The 18,405-nt window shown below is 43.7% G+C and overlaps 1 protein-coding gene across 2 annotated transcripts; it reads right to left on the reverse strand.

Annotated features, from left to right (window-relative positions):
* Positions 1 to 744: 744 nt before the first annotated feature.
* On the reverse strand, positions 745 to 10,416 carry pou1f1 (POU class 1 homeobox 1). Of its 2 annotated transcripts, XM_068734428.1 has the most exons (8): positions 10,330 to 10,416; positions 9,483 to 9,572; positions 7,736 to 7,897; positions 7,112 to 7,210; positions 3,015 to 3,278; positions 2,674 to 2,838; positions 2,431 to 2,491; positions 745 to 2,148 (listed from the first exon to the last, which is right to left on the reverse strand). In XM_068734428.1, exons 2-8 carry the CDS (start codon positions 9,547 to 9,549, stop codon positions 1,908 to 1,910), a joined length of 1,059 nt encoding a protein of 352 aa, XP_068590529.1. In that variant the 5' UTR covers positions 9,550 to 9,572; positions 10,330 to 10,416; the 3' UTR covers positions 745 to 1,907. The 2 variants fall into 2 exon arrangements, with proteins under 2 accessions (XP_068590529.1, XP_068590522.1); XM_068734421.1 differs by lacking the exon at positions 10,330 to 10,416 and having other exon boundaries at positions 9,483 to 9,885.
* Between the last annotated feature and the right edge of the window lie 7,989 nt (positions 10,417 to 18,405).

Genomic DNA, 18,405 nt, shown 5'->3' on the forward strand with positions numbered 1-18,405 from the left:
TGAGCCTTTATTTACATCTCTACAGACCATTTTATCTCTGTTTTATTATTATTATTTATTTGTATTAGTTTTCATTCTTCTCCATATGATTGGCGAGCTCTTGAAGCTCGCTCAAGTTTAATCACAACAAGCATCAGTCTGCTAATCAATTTTAATAAACAGAAATATAATGACGTCAACAGATGGATCCAAATGTATAAGAGACACCAGCATGGTCACTAAAGCACCAGCCGTCATGTAAACTGTAGTATATAGAAGAAATGGAATACAAACATCTTTCCAGTAATATTGCATTAGCTATATGGATTTCAGTTATAGACGGAATTAAATAAGCGGTAAAGGCCCCAATGTTCTCTGAACACATACAACGTAAAGACATAAAAACCAGGAATATACATTATGAGGTGAACCTTCAAGAGCTGCAGTGTCAAAGCATCTGTGAGACCAGCACTAAGAAGCCTTTTGATGGCCTTGTCTCGTTCGGCGGATCATCATGACTATAACTTTCCGGGCCTCAGAAATGTGTCGGCAGTCGACGACCGCGCTGCATTTATTTCCCCCGACGGCGCTCCGGCGAGACGGCCGTGCGTGAATCACAGTCTTCTAGATGTGTTAATGAATCACCAGTGGCGCTCCCATGAATCGCACAGTCCACGCCGTACACACAACCCGACTCTCTCTTCTAACGTGTGCGTTATATGGGTCGTATGATGACATTAAAAGTGAGAGATGGCACACAGTAGCTCTGCATGAAACACAGTTCTCCTTTATTACCAGAAATGAATTAAAAAAACTGATTCACCTTTCAGTGTCTGGGAACAGAGAGACAATAGATCAGTACAAGTACAGGCTTCCCAATGACCTGCTGTGTCTCTGGCATATTTACTGTATGTTTTCAATCAGGTTGAACTTACATAGCATCGTTCCCTTGCACTTTGATAAAGTGGCACTCTAATTTATATGTCTTCCAGGCACCACTTAATGGTACCTGATGTAAGGCGAACATAAAAGCCTAGATTTAGATTGTGTCCGAGAGGAAATGTGTGTTTGCTTGTTTTATTTAACGTCACTTTATTAAGACGTTTCACATCAGTCATCTCAACCAGGTCAGAGCCGTGACTGGCTGATGTGCCTCTTCGTATGACACTTTGTCAAGGGAACAACAACAAAAGCGCGACGTCAACAAATATGAAAAATGAAGTCTGCACAGAAAAGCGTTAGCCTATCCCTGACTTCATAACCATAAATCAAAGAGGTTGTACTCAGCAAAGTAGTTCAACGTAATATATTAGATATCAAATAAATAGGTTGTGAAACTTTCAATATATTACTTCTTTTTTTTTTTTTTTGACCCTGGCTATATTACTTTAAATAAAACCATGTAAGACAGGTAATTAACACATCGTAATTCACAATAATCACAAAGACACAAACAAAACGACAACACGAAGAGTCCAGCTGTTAAATGCAGATGTGAAATGTTGAACGTTCATCAACGGTAAAGTTTCCCTTCTTTCTTGAAAATAAAAGAGCTGAGCTGACGTCTGTTAGAGGCACAGGTCTGATCTATGCGAGTGTTCATCTGCATTTGGTCTGAGTGACTTTCAGTGTAGCGAACAAGGCACAGCTGTGGTTCAGCGTGTTAAAATGTCAGGTCACGGAGGAAGAAGAAGCTGCTGCTGCGTCAAAACCAGCGTACGAGGCAAATGAAAAGCTTTTATCTTCAATGTTTCAACTTACGGAATGTTAGACTGGCTTTCACCGTATCTATAAATCATAATCAAATGCATCAGCAGCTGCTTAATGCAGAAGGAGGACAGTTTTTTTTTTGATTTCACAATAACACTATTTCACTAGCTGCGGTCGTGAGCGAGCCTCCATCAGGAGACTCCGGCTGAACCTCCTAACTACGCCATTGGTCTTTGCGCTTTACTCATCTGTGCAATGCAGTGCGGGCCGAGTTTGTTCAAACAGGAGCTGAGGTTGAGACTGGTTTTGACCCGTTTCTCTCTTTGGCGTCTGTTGCAGAACCAGACTCTGACAACCTCCTTCTCCAGATGGAGGCCTTTGGCTATCCGGGCTATTTCCTGGGACGATGGCTTACTTTTTTCCACAAAGCTGTGCTCCAGGGCCTCCTTAGCTCCAAGGCTGCGGCGGGGGAACAAGGGAGAGAGAAGGAAAAGATGAACTCTATCAAATCAAAATGTCACCGTATGATATGCATTGTAATCTTCGCTCCTTATAGTTTAGGGGTCTCCAACAAGTAGGGCGCGAGCTTCCAGTTTACGAGTGGCTTGCTAAAGGTTCAAAGAACATGTACATGAATTTGATAACACAAAACTCACAGAGACTCCGCCCCCTTCTGACACAACAACTCCAAATGAGCTCTAGGAGGGAAAAAAGGTCGGCGACCCCTGTTATGGTTGGTACCTGATAGTTGTTCTCCTTTTCCTCTTGCGCTCATTCATTCCTATTTTATCGTTGTACAAGGCTGCAGGAAGGAAGAATAACATGTTGTTAGTGTTGATACTGAGAGGAATGACTGTCTGCATGTAAGGCAAACAGGTTGGTTTTTTAGCTCATAGAAATTAGACATCCAGGTCAAAAATTACGTTTCAATAAACGCTCTAAATTGGGATTGATGGAGCGGAGTGATATGTGCGCGCGACTCACCACCGGCCAGCTCGGCTTCGTCGAGCCATTTAGCCAGAATGGCTTTGAGTTTGCAGGCGTTCTTAAAGCTCAGCTGCAAGTTTTCAAAGCGGCAGATTGTGGTCTGGCTGAACTCTGAGCCGTGCACCGCAGCGAGAGCCTCGCCGACATTAGTCTGCGTGTAGCCTGGGGGGGGGGGGTCAAAGGAAACCGAAAACACTTCATGGAATACCCTCGAGCAAAGAAGCAGCAAGGCAAGTGCAAAGACAGAAACAGTCATGGTGAGGTCTCTAATTGGTGCAGTTGGGTTGTGGGCTAATTTCCAGCTGTAATTATTCTCATCACTTGGTGACGATGCTCACCCAGTTTGATCCTCCTTATTTTGAAGTCATTGGCAAACATCTCCAACTCTCGTATCTGCGGGGAGTCCATGGCAGGGGCGTCTTCTGGGTCCCGCATGGTCTTCCTTTGGCCATCGGTTTTCATCTCTCCAATACTATGGCCCCCAGGGGCCTCATCAGTGGAGAGGAGGGCCGGGGGCAGCGAGGAGAAACCGTGGCTTAATGCACAGGATCCACTACTTAGACCGTGATCCGGAAACTTGTACAGGCAAGGGGTAAGAGACCCTGGGAGGGAGGGAGGGAGGGAGAGAGAGAGAGAAAGAGAGAGAGAGAGAGAGAGAGAGAGAGAGAGAGAGAGAGAGAGAACATTTGTTGGAAGGTGTCTCAAGGGAGACCCTCAAGCTGTCAGGAGGGTGTTGAAAGCAGCATGGCTCCTATTCCCACATGTATCCTGACAGCCTTTATTTCCACAGCACAGAGAAAGTTTGACAAGCCCCCTTCAAGACACCCTGAACTACTGAGAACAAAAAAAAAACCACCGGAACCTGCAGGCTGATATTTTTTATATCATTGTTAGAATTTTGCTAATGTAGCCCATATATAGTATTTTTTAATTAATGCGACGACTCACACCTCATCCTGAAAACGAAAAGGTATGCCTAGTGAGATCTTCCGCTCCATATTTTAATATTTTGTAAGTGAGAAAATACACTTATTAAACCCGATTATGTAGCCTGAGGCGGCTCCATTCCTGTGCGATGAATCTAATAATTACAAAAAAACAAATTATTTGAAAGTGTTGATTAATAGGCCCTAAACATAATACATTTCAGATATTCATCTCTGCAGTTTACCTGTAATGTAACACACTTATTCACACTTACACCAACTCCACTCCTTTGATTTCAATGCTCTCTATTATGAGGGGAAAAATACAAACAAACATTGAGCAAAACTTTTTTTAAACAGGTTGGTGACTATAACCTTAAAGATGCAAAATAAGGAGATTAAGAGCACTCGAGCCTCTCAGCGGCTCTCTACATGGCGGCGCCTGTGCCGGATGGTTTGGAGCCAATGATGCTAACAGCGCTAACAGTGCTAACAGCGCAAACAGCGCAATCGACTTCAAACGTGCCGACGGGGCGAACAGCGTTTAGCTGTCGGGGGAACCGGAGGATCAGTGCTACGTCGGTCGAGACGGCGCTATTAGTTGTCACCGGCAAAGTGCAGCACTGTCCAAAGAAGAACCCATCACATCTGGAGGGGGTCCAAATGTACACATTATGTTTCACTTGTGTCAGAGCACACTCTCTGAGTGGCCTTCTAGTTCCTACGAGTGGCTGTTAACGTTAAGTGGGTTAGCTGCAGTGGAGCTTGCAATCACTCATTTGTTTCCCTTCTGTTCGTATTAATGACAGATTACTGCCAGAGTACCAGATGGGCGGATGGCTTAACTGTTTGAATATGATGCTTCTCATCGCATCAACACTCTGCACACAATAGCCAGTACCTGATTTGTGATTTCAGTGTTGTCTTCAGTCCACTCTGACCTTTCCCACCAACATTCTTTGCTTTTGATAGCATCAACGCAGCTGGAAGAAGAATCTTAGATCAGCTATGCAACACTCCCCTCTTGTGTTATGGAGATTGTAGTGCAGGGAAGACTATATAACACAATTGACTGAACGGACTGACTCTACAGATCCAGTGATGAGGGGAGATACAAGACAGGACAAATCCTACCTGAAGGCTGTAATGTGCGACGCTGGTATTGTTTTCACTTTGTGAATTTGTTGTCATCATGGCAAAATGTGGTCCTGGAGACACCTTCTGAAGCGGGAACTACCACAGAGACACTCCTGAGTACCTTGACAGGTGTTTACACGCCTGTGGACAGATGTTCTAATGACGGAAGTGACGTCAACGTGCAGGACGCAGTTGCAAGATGGCCTCTGGTTGCTCAGCGTAATGATGTTTATATCTATCTACTCGGACAATGAGGAATGCGCCGGTGCAATATCCTAGAACTCCTCCTCCAAATTGAGTACATGTTGCACAAATACTTCTTTCTATAACACTGAGAAAACATTGCCATTAAAAGCTTCATCTGAAACTCTGAAATAGCTACAGTAACTAGAGATGGGATTACGATCAGCCCAGATGCCAAATCGGGCCGATGGCCCCTTCCCCACTTCCTGCCGTCGTGCCTCTGGCCCCCCCTTTGCTCGGACCGAACCCCTCTCCGACCTCGACCTTCATGTTGATCCCAACTACACACCTGTGATGTTTTGCGAGCGCATCTCGCACGGTTGCGACGCTAAAACGGTGACAAAAATACGAACATCTGGCAAAGTAGTTCCTGTTACAGTGGGTGTCTCCAGGACCGCATTATGCCAACATAACACACACACACACACACAGACAGACAGACTTACACTGACTCACAAAGAGAAAACAATATCAGCGGCGGAGGAATACTGGGGCATTCTGTTCGCCTCACCACGTTGGAGAAAGAGAGAAGACTTTGCCTCGTTTGTGCCTGATGCCTGCACTCGTGTTCCCTGGAGGGCGTACACAGAGAGCTATCCTTGAGCGCACACAGCGGTTTGTTTGGCGCTCTGCGGAGACACGCTGGACAACAAGCACCTTTGAAAACGCACGTGGGCTCAGAGGGTGTGTGAAAGCTCCCCGCAAGCCTTTGTGTATTTGGCCGTGGACCCTCCAGCTGCATGTGCGCTGCAACATGTGCAACCATCCGAAGAGCGCGTTAACATCAGCCGCTTTACGCTGAGCGAAAATAGAAAGCTAACTCTTGACAACTTCAGACTTCTTAACAACCAGTTGGCTTTTTACACGTCCAGCAGAAAGGCAGCGCCATTAGCTGTTGTGAAGGAGTTGAGTTCCTTTGAGCTCTGTCTGTCTGGTCTCCAACAAAGACTAGTATACTAGTACATCTGGCTCTGCAGCTGAGAAATTGCTAATACTCTCTGTGGGCTCATAAAGCGACACCTTTCATATTACACTGAAATGAAAGGGCTAATTTCTTTTGTGACCTTGTCCCATCCAGAGTTTTGTTTAACGCTAATAACTCTGTTAATGAAGATCCCTCGTCTGCGCGCTGCTGTTGACCACTTTCAGCAAGGTTTCATTTAGAGTTGATCTCCTGATGGTAATACTACATGTGGCCAGCTGTCTACTTTTAATCCTAATGTATTTCAGCACTGCCTGGGACACTTTTATTAGACCACACACAATGAGTGGGTAGATGTCTCCAAGTCCACACTCCAGTGGTTCAAATCCTATCAGCCTCGTCTGTTCAAAGACAAGCAGCGATCTTAAATCCTCTGCAAATGTTAATTGTTCTGTGCCAGCAGGGTTACTTTTAATGTCACATTATCTTTAGTCAGTATTTGAACCTTGCATAGAATAATGTCTTCAATTATGATTTGGTGCGAGATGTGCCGGCCCCTGAAAACTTATTTTTAATGTGCGGCCTGGCATTGTGCTTGTCATTGTTAATAAAGGTTTTTCAATATCAGCAATTGCTCTGATATGTAAGCTTTTATATGAAATGTTGCATACTTAATATGGCTAATCAATATAAGTAGAGAGAGCCTTTTGAGCAATTACATACACAAATTGGCATTGTTCGCTCAATCTTTCTAGAGCTACATGTCGACTGTCAAAACATATTTTCTGGCAGGTACAAACAGACTTTTGATTGACTTGAAATTGGCACCAAAATGTCTTGGCATGAAAAAAATAGAATATCCCTGAACAGCAATACCATTCTCTCCCCCCCTCGACAGCTTTCACACAACCACTTCTATATTCATGTTGCTGCTCTCTGCGCTGCATTGGGAGGAAGTGGCAAGTCGTCTTTGACGGTTATGTTTAACAAGTGCGCTAAAGAGCTCAAGCGTTCGGCGAAGTAATCAAGTCTGAAATTGATTTTAACTGGTAGCAAATTTTAAATTAAATTGGAATAAACAAATTGCCCAATTTAATGGATTTAACTGCAGGCCAGGGAATGATTACGTGTGTGTGTGTGTGTGTGTGTGTGTGTGTGTGTGTGTGTGTGAAAAGACTGATAGTGAGAGTGGGTATCTGATCATTACCTTGCAATGGATTTGCACTGCCTACCATGTTGGGGTGAGGTACACCACATGTCTGCAGGATACGAGTCTGAGAAATGCTGGCAGAGAGCATCTCCTGAGCTACAGAGAGAGAGAGAGAGGGAGAGAGAGAGAGAGAGAGAGAGAAAGAGAGGGAGAGAGAGAGAGAGAGAGAGAGAGAGAGGGAGAGAGAAAGAGAGAGGGAGAGACAGAGAGAGAGAAAGAGAGAGAGACAGAGACAGAGAGAGAGACAGAGAGAGAGAGAGAGAGAGAGAGAGAGAGAGAGAGAGACAGAGAGAGAGAGAGAGAGACAGAGAGAGAGACAGAGAGAGACAGACAGACAGACAGACAGAGAGACAGAGAGACAGAGAGACCTTTTTTATTGTCTGCACAATAATCAGCGTTCTCAAGCGAATCATAATCATAATCATCATCGCATGAGTCTTAATAAATAAATTCATTATCTCTGCCACCTTCACCATTAGGCCACTACTTCATTTCCATTGCAGCATCGTTTGTTTAATTGGTGAATTGACCAGATTAAAATGATTAAATGTTTGTCGATTTGACTTACATATTAATTACAGCCCTGCAATAGTTGTCACAAATGCCATCACCGCCACTCACCTGCCATCATGCCATAGGTGGCCTGCTGGTTGCCGTAGTGACAGGGGGCGACTGGGTAATGCAGGCCCGGGGGGCCGTTGCCGAGAGCGTTCCCGAGGGTGGAGGTGGACAGGTGCATGTGGGAGCGCTTGGAGGGCTGACCCAGGGACAGCCCAGACGAGACTGATGGAGACAGAATGTGGGATTACAATCTGACCGGAGTACAAAAGATCAGCTGATTAAGAGCCGGAGAGCGTTGTACTGGGAGTAACAGGTCAGCTGTGAATACAGTTCAGACTAGAGTTTGACTAATATTGACTATGTTATATTGTCAAACTGGAACAGGTGCTATGTGTTGTCTTTACATGTAAAGTGGGTTCCTCTGGACTAGCATTGCTCACGCTCACTAAACTTTCCACTGAAAGCCCATTAAACACTTTTTAATAAAATCGATGAGTTATACTGCTAATATTTGACTTTTTGCAAATATCATCATGTCGGTCTGGTGCTAGTGCTGACAGAGCAGAGAGAGAGAGACGTGAGTACAGCTTTAGTCTGGAACATGTATTCTTTAAACTAGACACCGGAGAGTCAGGACATGTGCTTCTAAAACCAGGGAAATGACCTTTTAGATGACAACCAGTATCATTTATTGTCACTCCTCTTTAAAACATTTACTTCTTTTTGTTGATGCTCTTGTCTGATTTCTTGTATTTGAATATAGCCGAACACTGCTCTGGTCAATGTCCTTTGCTAATTACATAATTATTCATGTGTTCATCTTTTTTATCCAGCTCGGTGTTCAATTCAGGCACCGACGCGTTGAGATGCACTCCAACGTAGAGACATGTATGATGACCTTATGTATGACGGCTTATGAGGCCGTCTTAAACATCAATAAAAATACACAATTGAAAATTTGACTTCTTTCCTTATTGCATACTGTACTTATTTTAGATTTAAATCAGATGACATCTTTTCACGTTTAGTCCGTAGACTCATTGAAAGACAGAAATCAAATACAGGCCAGCAACATTCCACAAGTACAGTAACTGTCTGAGCCAAAAAAAAATCTATTCTCAAGAGACATTTGTCTGGCTGCTCCAGTATATACATACATTTTATGGCTGATGTTCTGCATGACGTAATCCGGTCTATTCTGAGCTCCAACAATCAGCACAGACTAAAACCTGCAGGAAGTTTTATCCACAATGCTCCATAGGAAGAAAAAAAAAAAAAACCCACAAAGACCTTGGGGAGTTTGCTATACTGATAACATATCCTCAAAGCAATTATCCACTGAGTAGAGACAGCTGGGCCAAAGCAGATGATTAGATACATTTACATAACTTCAGTTGGCTTTGAATAAATGTATTTTTAAATCCAATTAATCTGCATTCTTGCTCAGCTTGGGTAAATTAGAGGCCTCTAGGAGCGACTTGTGGCCCTACATGACACATCACTCACCTGCGGCGCCCATGAGACTCGCTGTCTGTATCATCGCTCACTGTCAACGCGAGCGAATCTCACTTCGTCGCAGCAACGGGATGGCAACGCGCCAAAACCCTTATAGCCTCGAAGAGGCTGAAGCGGAAGACTGAAGTAGTGCAGGGCTTGCCTTCTTGCAGCTGGGCTTTAATATCACAACAGCGCTAAGTGTAAACTTGTCTCCGACAGCGAAAGCCTCATTTTTGCAGAACAATACGATATATATATATATATATATATAAAAGAAGAGCATATACTCAACATTACAGGACAAGTTTACCTGCAGAAACCATGCTGTGAGCGTGGGAGCCGGCTGGCAGGCAGTCACCGGTAGAGGCGTGGTGCATGAGGATCGGCAAGGGAGAATCTCCTGCAAGCGGGGCGAAAGAGTCGGCGCTGAACACCTGGCAGGCCATCCTTCTCCGGCCTCACTCGAAGGGCGCGCTGACGTTTCAACTCTTAACTTAAGTGGGTTTCTTAGCGTCGCCTTCTACTCGCTTTAATTAGTGTCTGCCATTGCTGCTGTCCTCGTCCCGTGTCTTTTTTTTGTTTTGTCTTCCCCTTCGTCTTCTTCGGCCTTCTCTAGCTCTGCCTTTCTCTTGTCTTCTTTTCCTTGTCCTGTTCTCCCTAATTCAGCCAAGCACAGTTCTCACTTCAGTCACTTGGGAACGCGCAGTGAGAAAACTGCGAACGGTTACCTTTTTCTCTTTTTGTTTTTCTCCCTCAAAGGGAAAACGGACGTCAGCCAGAACTCTCCACGGTTTGCGGCACATCTGTAGCCTCGGTCAAGACTCTGGAAAATGATTAGTGACGAGCCTCAGGTTGAAGTCACTATCACAGAAGTGTCTGCTGGAAGCTGTTACTCAATGATTGTGCTTTCTCTCACTGAGGCCTCTGCGATGTCTCCCTTGTCTCGACTACAGATGCAGGTAGGCCCGGCGTGCGTCTCTCTCGTACCCTCAGCATTTCGCCGTCCCTTGTCTACTGCAGGTATTTATATGCCACCCACCGACAACTAACCACCCCTCTCTCTACCTGTGAGGCCCCCTATTTCCTATCGAGCTGCTGCTCGCCCCCCCACCTACCAATCCCATGTCAGTGTTGTTATTACTTGTGTTTGTCCCTACCTGCATTCTCCTCATCTCGTTACCAAATCCAGGATTAAGGGTGCAGAGCGGCTGAGAAACCCGATCCCCTCCTCTCCTCTCCTCTCCCCCCTTCTCACTATCTGTCTCTCCCTCTCCCTGATTGCAGGGTTGTGTTGTTGTAGTTGCAACGGGAAAGTAAGAACACTTAAAAGCGCTCGTTAAAATAACAAAGACCGGTTTTCATGTGATGGTTGCCAACAAATTGTCTCAAACCAATCGCGACCAATGCGGCGCACGACTTTCGGGGGGGGGGGGGGGGGGGGGGGGGGGGAAGCACACTTTTATTTCACCACAGACGTTTATTAATTGCCTCGCGGGAGCTTTTAGGTGCGATCGCGGAGCCTTGTTCATTGACATTGTTTTTCCGTACGGCGTCCACATTGCGCTGAACGCTGAGCTCTCGGAGCAAAGACAACGGTTCTCATCGGGGAGGATAAAGGTTAATCTGAAGAGCGTGGCCACCGTGTGCACTCTGTTGTGTCTCTGTGTGTGTGTGTGTGTGTGTGTGTGTGTGTGTGTGTTTGTCCTGGGCTCTGCTTCACTATTGTTAATGTAGGTGGGCAGCAGGTGGAAAATACGCTTGTGGGTGGCAGGCACGATTCAACTTGTTAAAAGCAGGCAGTGTGTACATTTTTGTCTGGATGCACTTAGTCCTTTTGGACAATGTCTCTCCTCAAAACGTTCTATTTGTGTTCATTCACGAAAGGCCCGAGTTGAAAAGGTCAGTTTGTCCCGTATCGAAGACGTCTTCGGAGAATCGTCTGTTAAATGCGTCTGCCGTGTGCTGTCGTGGATATTTACCTAAAGTGTCACATTCGTAGGCATCAAAATTAAACCATGAATCCGCATGCGGATGACATCTCCTCCGTCTCCCCTTCAATCTGCAACCTTGCGATACGCGAGTCTTTAATCCGTCGTTTGATTAAACGCAACGCAACGAGAACGAGCGCTGATGAATGAAGCCTTTGTGACAAATTGCAAAGCAAATCAAAACGGACTTTGACAAATCTCATTTCACCGGAGCAAGGTTTGAAATAAACACACACACACACACACACACACACACACACACACCGAATCGCCAATATTGAGAACACAACTGAAAGTAATGGTGTGTGACAATAACAAAAAAAAACAAAAAACAATGTAATAACTCGCCAGCGCCATATCCTCCTTAAAATATTTCTCTCTCTTCTTTTCATTTCAGCCAACGACTCCCACTCAGGGTAAAGACCATCTTCCCAGCTGGCGAATGCAGGTTTATTTTTGCACACAGAGACTGAACCACCTCTGTTTCACATCAATATGTGCACTGGTGTGAATCTCCCCAAAAAAAAATTATTTTTTTTTAGCGGCAGATATTTAAAAAAACGATTCTTCAGTCATTTCGATTACTAAATGAAAAGATCAGACTGATAATTCTTCATAATTCATAATAATCACAGATTATCAGTCGATGGTGAAACAGCCTGCTGAGATGAAACAAGGTCGACACAACATAAAGACAAAACATGACTGTGATTGAGAAAATCTACCTTTGAAATATCACATTTATATCACAATGTTTTATATTTTTAAATACCAGCAAAATGGAAGTTCCACAGAGCTTGGATCAGACTCCTGTGGACTGAATATGCTTTTAGAGGAGTAAAAAGTAGATGATCAACGGATAGATGGAAAAGGCAAAGCTTTCCCATGGATAGATAAGTAGACGCACACACACACACACACACACACACACACACACACACATACACACACACATACACACACACATACATATGCACATAAAGAGCCTAAACTTAATTAGCGAAGAGACCATGAGTCAAAGGGTTCTCTTAAAGCACCTGTCCTAGATCCCCTTCCTCATCCTCCCTCCCCTTCACACACACACACACACACACACACACACACACACACACACAAGTATAATAAAAACTCTTGTTGAAACAAGCACAGATATACACTTGTTGAAACAATCACATACAGATATATTCCCTTCCCCATATATATATATATATATATACACACACACACACACACACACACACACACACACACACACACACACACACACACCAGTGATCCATCCACCGGCGCAGTGGGAACAGAGTGTGGTGATACATTCTCACAGGTATCACATGCGTACATACAGTGTACCAGGTGTTTGTGTGAAAAAGGAGCTGGCCCATCTCAGCTATCATCACCCAGTCAACAATGAGTGCAAGGAGCAACATGTTTACAGTCACCTTATGATGCACATTTTAAGCAAACTTTTGAAATGACACAAAAACAAAAAGAAGAGAATTAAGAGCATTCCCATCAACTATAGATTGAAACAATTAAAGTCGGCTGCAGCGTATAGTTTCATCAAAGGTTGGCGCAGTAGGCTACGCATGGCTGCGATCCGCCAGAGTAGAAGAAGTAGAAGAAGAGAGGTCTACAGGAATTACTTTCAACCGTCCGGCTAGCAGCGTTCATATAGTTTCATCAACAATCATTCGCACTTTATGGGAATATCTGGGAAGACGGCAACAGCAGAAACAGCTGATCAGTCATGTGAGTTAAACGTTCAAGTGAGCATACTTTCTTCTTCTTTTTTTTTGCATTTAACATACAGCTTTTCTAATGTGCATACAAATATGTCAATGAGCATTGTACATAGATACCATGTATATAGCATTGAGATAATAATCAAAACCCTGTGCATAGAGTGCATCTTTAATAATGCAGGTATTGTTCAATTTCTCTGAAGATTGAATTTGCTGTGGACAATTAGTTACACTAATATAATTGATTATTTGATCATTAATTTAGTCTCTTACAAACTGTTACATCACTTTTTAATAAACCTCACAACCTTACAACGCTCATTAGTGATTATAGTGAGTGAGTACATAGAATGGACAGGGCGTTATTGAGTGGATTGCACCAGAACTATTCACAAACAAGAGTTGGGCTTTCCGCAGATAATGCAGTGTGAAGTGTTTTCCAGATGTCAAAGGTCTCTCTCAGCCAGCAGCTTTGTGCCGCTCTATTCTCCGAGAGGTTTACTTGGGAAAGATTTGCATGGCTGAGTGTGGGTGTGCGCATGTTCTTGTATTAATACACACTGAACTTTGTTGATTGACCCTGCTTGCACCTCAGAAAAAGAAAAAAAAAAATCTTCATAAAACCAACCTTGAATAAAGCAATCAGCGCCGGAGTTTGTTGATTCTAAATAAACATCGAAGCTGAATTTTGTCAGAATATCCCTGTTTTCACCCGAACCAAAACGGCGAGAAGAGAGGGGAAGTGGCTGTGAAACTGAGAGCTGAAAAAAAAAAAGGCTTTTGTCTTGTTTTTTTTTTATTTCTGCACCCGTTCATTATGCAGGGATGAACTCTGAGTGAGGTCTGTCGGATGCTTGAATCCATCGTGGCAGAGGTCAGCGCTCCTGATGAATATCAAGCCTCATGCGCCACTCTGACCACCATCTGCCCAGAGCTGCGCCTGACTCACCGACCGCTGCACAAACACCGGCCCGAACGCATCCGAGGAGAGGCTAATTTCATCAACATATTCAACAAACCCCGTTCGAACAGCAAAGGTTAACCGTCCAGAGGAGGAAACAAGAACGTTCTGAATCTCTTCTCTGGCAGATTACTATCTCTCTTCATTAAGTAAATGTCAAACGTCAGATAGTTGTTGGTTAAATGGCATTATCCCCACGTTCATTTACAGCCCCTCGGTTCAGTATAAATGGACCACTTCACCTTGCATGTGGAGTTCTCCTGAGATCCCGTTTTGTCAGGAAATGTTGATTTATTTTTCAGGGTTTTTTTTTGTTGTTGTTGTTGTCGTAGAAGAGCAGATGCACTCATACACAAATCAAGAGATACTCGTCTGTCGTGTAGAAAAGGTGGACGCAGAGCAATCATATAGCTCCTTTCAACAAGTTTTTATTAAATAAAATGTGATTAACTTTCCCAATAGCTCCATTTGAACCAGGCTAACTAATCTTTGATTCCCAATAAGCGCACCCAGTCTTACCTCCTCCCCACTCATCTCGCGCTGCAAGACACGTTTCCATATAAGGTAACGCAAAGTGAATAAACCATCCAATTTACCATCAGAGGTTTTCACATGTCCTTGGCAAACACCCCCGTGCAAGCGCAACAACAAAAACATCCATCTCCGATCACTTTAATATCATCATAAAGAGTAAGCAATGACTGCAGTAAAAGAAAAAAATATATATATAACTAAATAAAAGAATCGCATAAACCTACTGTGAACTTCCAGCTGGGATCTCAGTTTCCTGCGTTTCTCTTGAATCCAACCGCCACCTTTCAGCCACTGAGCCTCAGCCTTGAGCACACACTGACCCTTTCCTCCTTCTGGCAAAAAAAAAACACAGCAACAGTATTGGACTTGCTAAATATATTTATTGCACAGCATGCTGAATGTTTAAAGAGACTTTTTTCTTTTTTATTTTACAATCCATATACAACCGTGGCACCGGGACGAGTTCTTTTTTCGTCCCTCTGTCTTTACATAGTCAACGCTGCTGCTGGCACTCCTCACGCTCTCTGCAGCGCTCACAGTCCGAAGGACACATACACTGAATGACAAGATGTCGCAGAAAGGATAAGTACATCTAACGGATAGATGAGTTTGTTGAAACGCACTGCCGGCAGTGGAAGTGCTGGCTGTATGGGGGGGGGGGGGGGGGGGGGGGGGGGGGTAAACGCTGCTTTAGATTCAAGACACATTTCAAGGCACTTGTTGATGCGTTAGCCTCTGAAGAGGCAGTTGAATCCTTAAAACCGGTCTTCCCAGACTGCTGCGCACTTGCGTAATAGTTTTTTTTCCACTGTGAGAAACGACTGTCTCAATACATTGAGTTCAAAATCATTAGCCTCATGTGCATTGCACCATGCAAGTAGTCCACTAAAAAAGCTGCACAATGCCGTCTCCATCTAAGAGTTGTGATGCAGAACGTTCGAATAAAGTGTAGCGAGCGGAACAAAGAATCGCAAAAGTAGGGAAAGAGTAAAAGTAGCGAGATGAAGCACACGCGCTCGTATGCACGTGATGTAACCTGCTTCATTCAAGTCTTCTCTCTGCACTGGCAAAAGAAAATGAGAAAAAAAAAGAAAAAGAGCTAAATAGAATAACAATCATACAGGATGGATGTAGGCGGTAGCTAGGCAACAGGCATCAAGGCAGGGCAGTTTACTCATGTGCCTTGTAAGTCTACAAGCTTTATTTCCATCTATCCCCTCATTTGCTAAACGAGGGCCGTGCCCTATGGGCGTCCACAAATGAAAGCTTATGGGGGTGGATAACCCTGTTTATCTGCATTGCAGGCTCGGTTACTGTGTGTGTGTGTGTGTGTGTGTGTGTGCGTTTCCATTAAAATGGTACAAGCATTTTTGGTTACAGGGATGACTACTGCCCCATCACAACGTAATTCCAAACATTCTAGCTGTGAGCTTTCTTCTGCTTGGAAAAAGCAAATTTGCCCAAAAGTGCCAGAAGGGATCGTCGCTTGATAAGATCTCTGAAGCTACGACAGAGTGTCCAGCTACCAAAAAGGTATTACTCTAGTATTCAATGGAATGTGACAGGTGGAAAAGAAAGTCATGCAAACACAGTCCAAACCTTGAAAGTTGATATTCTGCCACAATATGAAGTTGAAAATAAACCCAAAGCCAGAAGACTAAAACTTGAAAATGAGTCAAGAAACTTAAGAGCTTCAAATAATTGTCAAAGTACATTGCAGGTCCTGTAACATGTCTCTTGTGTCTTGCTAATCACAACCACATATATGATCAAATTGCTAATTAAGACACTTGATTTAAGTCAAACAGCCTTGCACAGTGAGCATACAATAATCCAATCCATACTCAAAAGCAAGTCAGGCTTTGTTTCAAATCTAAATATCTAACTTACTTAGAAATATGAAACATTGAAGACTGAAGCCTGAAATCCATAAAATACCCTGAGTAAAGGAATTTAACTTTCTGTTGCCACTTGAACTTCTAAACATGCTGGAGAACCTGCAGCTGCAGTTTTTGTCCTTTTCCTAATCTAATATTCACGGCTTGCTTGTCAGTGGAGCCTACATTGTGCTTTTGCCTCACCAGACCACAAGGAGGCTACAGAACAACGAGCACCGAGAGAACCACAAACAAAAAAAAAAAAAAACCCTCTCCCTGGAGTCCTTTAACCACAGCCCCATGTTTCCGCCTTGTTCTTCGCCACGGCCACAAATTCAGCAGGGACACCATTCTGCTGTCGACAGGCTCCCTGTGTGTGCAGAGCAATTAATGAACTTGGTTGGTGTTTGAGGGGGAAACGTCGTTACACGGGACCAGGGTGTAGTTGTTGACTGACTCGAGCTAAATGCATTTCAGATGATGACTGGCTCCTCACGGTCTGCCTTCGCGTTGGGTTTATTTATTTATCTAGATCCACTCAAGCTCGTAACTTACTGACAGCTGGACACATACAATAAAAGACGATGTAATACAGTACGGTGCAGGTACGACCTCATCAAGCTCTCAGGCCTGCTTTTCCCTCCCTGGCAGACCGTATTTCATACTATATATTGTATTTTTGATGTAAAAAAACACGTACTTGTTCCATTCTGTTGCGCTACAAAGCAATGTGTGAGTGTGTGAAACACATGCGTTTGGATTTAAGGATTACTTTGAACATTGTAACTTTTTGTTTTGGAGCGCACAGTCGACACTGCAGGCAGAGAGTGGGCAACACAAACTGATCGACTCATCCTTTTTCACAGTCTCTAGAATTGTATGGGATAACATTTTTGTGATGTAATACCTGCAATAACTTTTTTTTTTTCTTTCTTTGCAACGGACCAATTGCACACGTATCGTTGATGTGTCATCACCACGGTTACTTGTTTACATATCCAGCAGATATGAAGCAACATTCTCTCTTTCGGGCCACCTGGTTAAAGTCCAATATCCACTCCTCTTTTAGCTCGGTTTTGGTCTCCTCCAAGTCCCCGAAATATCTTGCTCTTTAACTGCTAAACACACCATGTTTACCAGCTTCTTGAGGTTTCAAGGGTTGCTCTGTGTAATGAAGCTAAATGAATTATCATCCGAACCTGCAGCTCCATTTGGCTTTATAACAAGTTTCAGCTCATTTTGTAACTGGTTTGGTTCATTCTCACCACTCTCAGTTAGCTGGCAGCTGTTTTCAGTCAACGCAGTCTGCTTCAATGGGGTGACAAATATAAAACTGTGATTGATTAAAAGATCATAACACAAAGATTGTGTTTGCAGTTCCTGTTTTCATGTCAACAGTTTTACAGATGTCTTTTTTTATAATGGTGGACGATGAGAAAAAATGCTTTTCTTTCGTTTTTTTTATTAATTTTACCATGTGATAATATGCCATTATTGTTTATGTATCTTATTATCGCCAAGTGGCAAAAAAAAGATATATATTAATACCGCTTGACTTAAGCTTTTGTGCCTTTTATGTTTTACTTTTTAAAGGTTTAATGTGCATAATCTGTTTGTCTAATTCAGAAGTTAATCTTCACCAAGCATTAGACCAAGCCAATTGTTTTGTTCCCTGAAAAGTCAAAGTTTTGGGACTCAAGCTTTTTAATAACTGACAGTGTCAATATAAGAACCAGCCATGGATTCAAAGGAAACGGTCACCACTGAATTAAATCACCGTATGTTATCATAATCTGAAGCCGATAGTCCCGCCGATTAAGCTGCTTTATTTGACGCGTTGGTGTGAGAATGAGTTGCATATTTGCACGACTGTCTTCGGCGGTTCATTGGGGCAGATTAAACATGAAAGGTTGACACTGAGTGGGCGTGTCACCGGTAAACCGATAAGCACCGGGCAAAGGCGGAGTGGTACGGCAGCGCCGCAGACGAGGCCGAGTCCTGTCTGCAGCGACAGGAAGACAGGAAGTGTGACAAAGCGTTACATTTCAGCGCGCCTGTGGCCTTTTCTCTCCGAAACACAAAGAGCTCGTCTGATAAAAGCAACGTGACATGGAAATTAAGAGGAGTGATA

The sequence above is a fragment of the Cebidichthys violaceus genome, unplaced genomic scaffold (assembly GCF_023349555.1).
Source record: "Cebidichthys violaceus isolate CVI_PGR_0920_01 unplaced genomic scaffold, fCebVio1.0.p SCAF_11, whole genome shotgun sequence".
NCBI classification, from domain to species: domain Eukaryota; kingdom Metazoa; phylum Chordata; class Actinopteri; order Perciformes; family Stichaeidae; genus Cebidichthys; species Cebidichthys violaceus.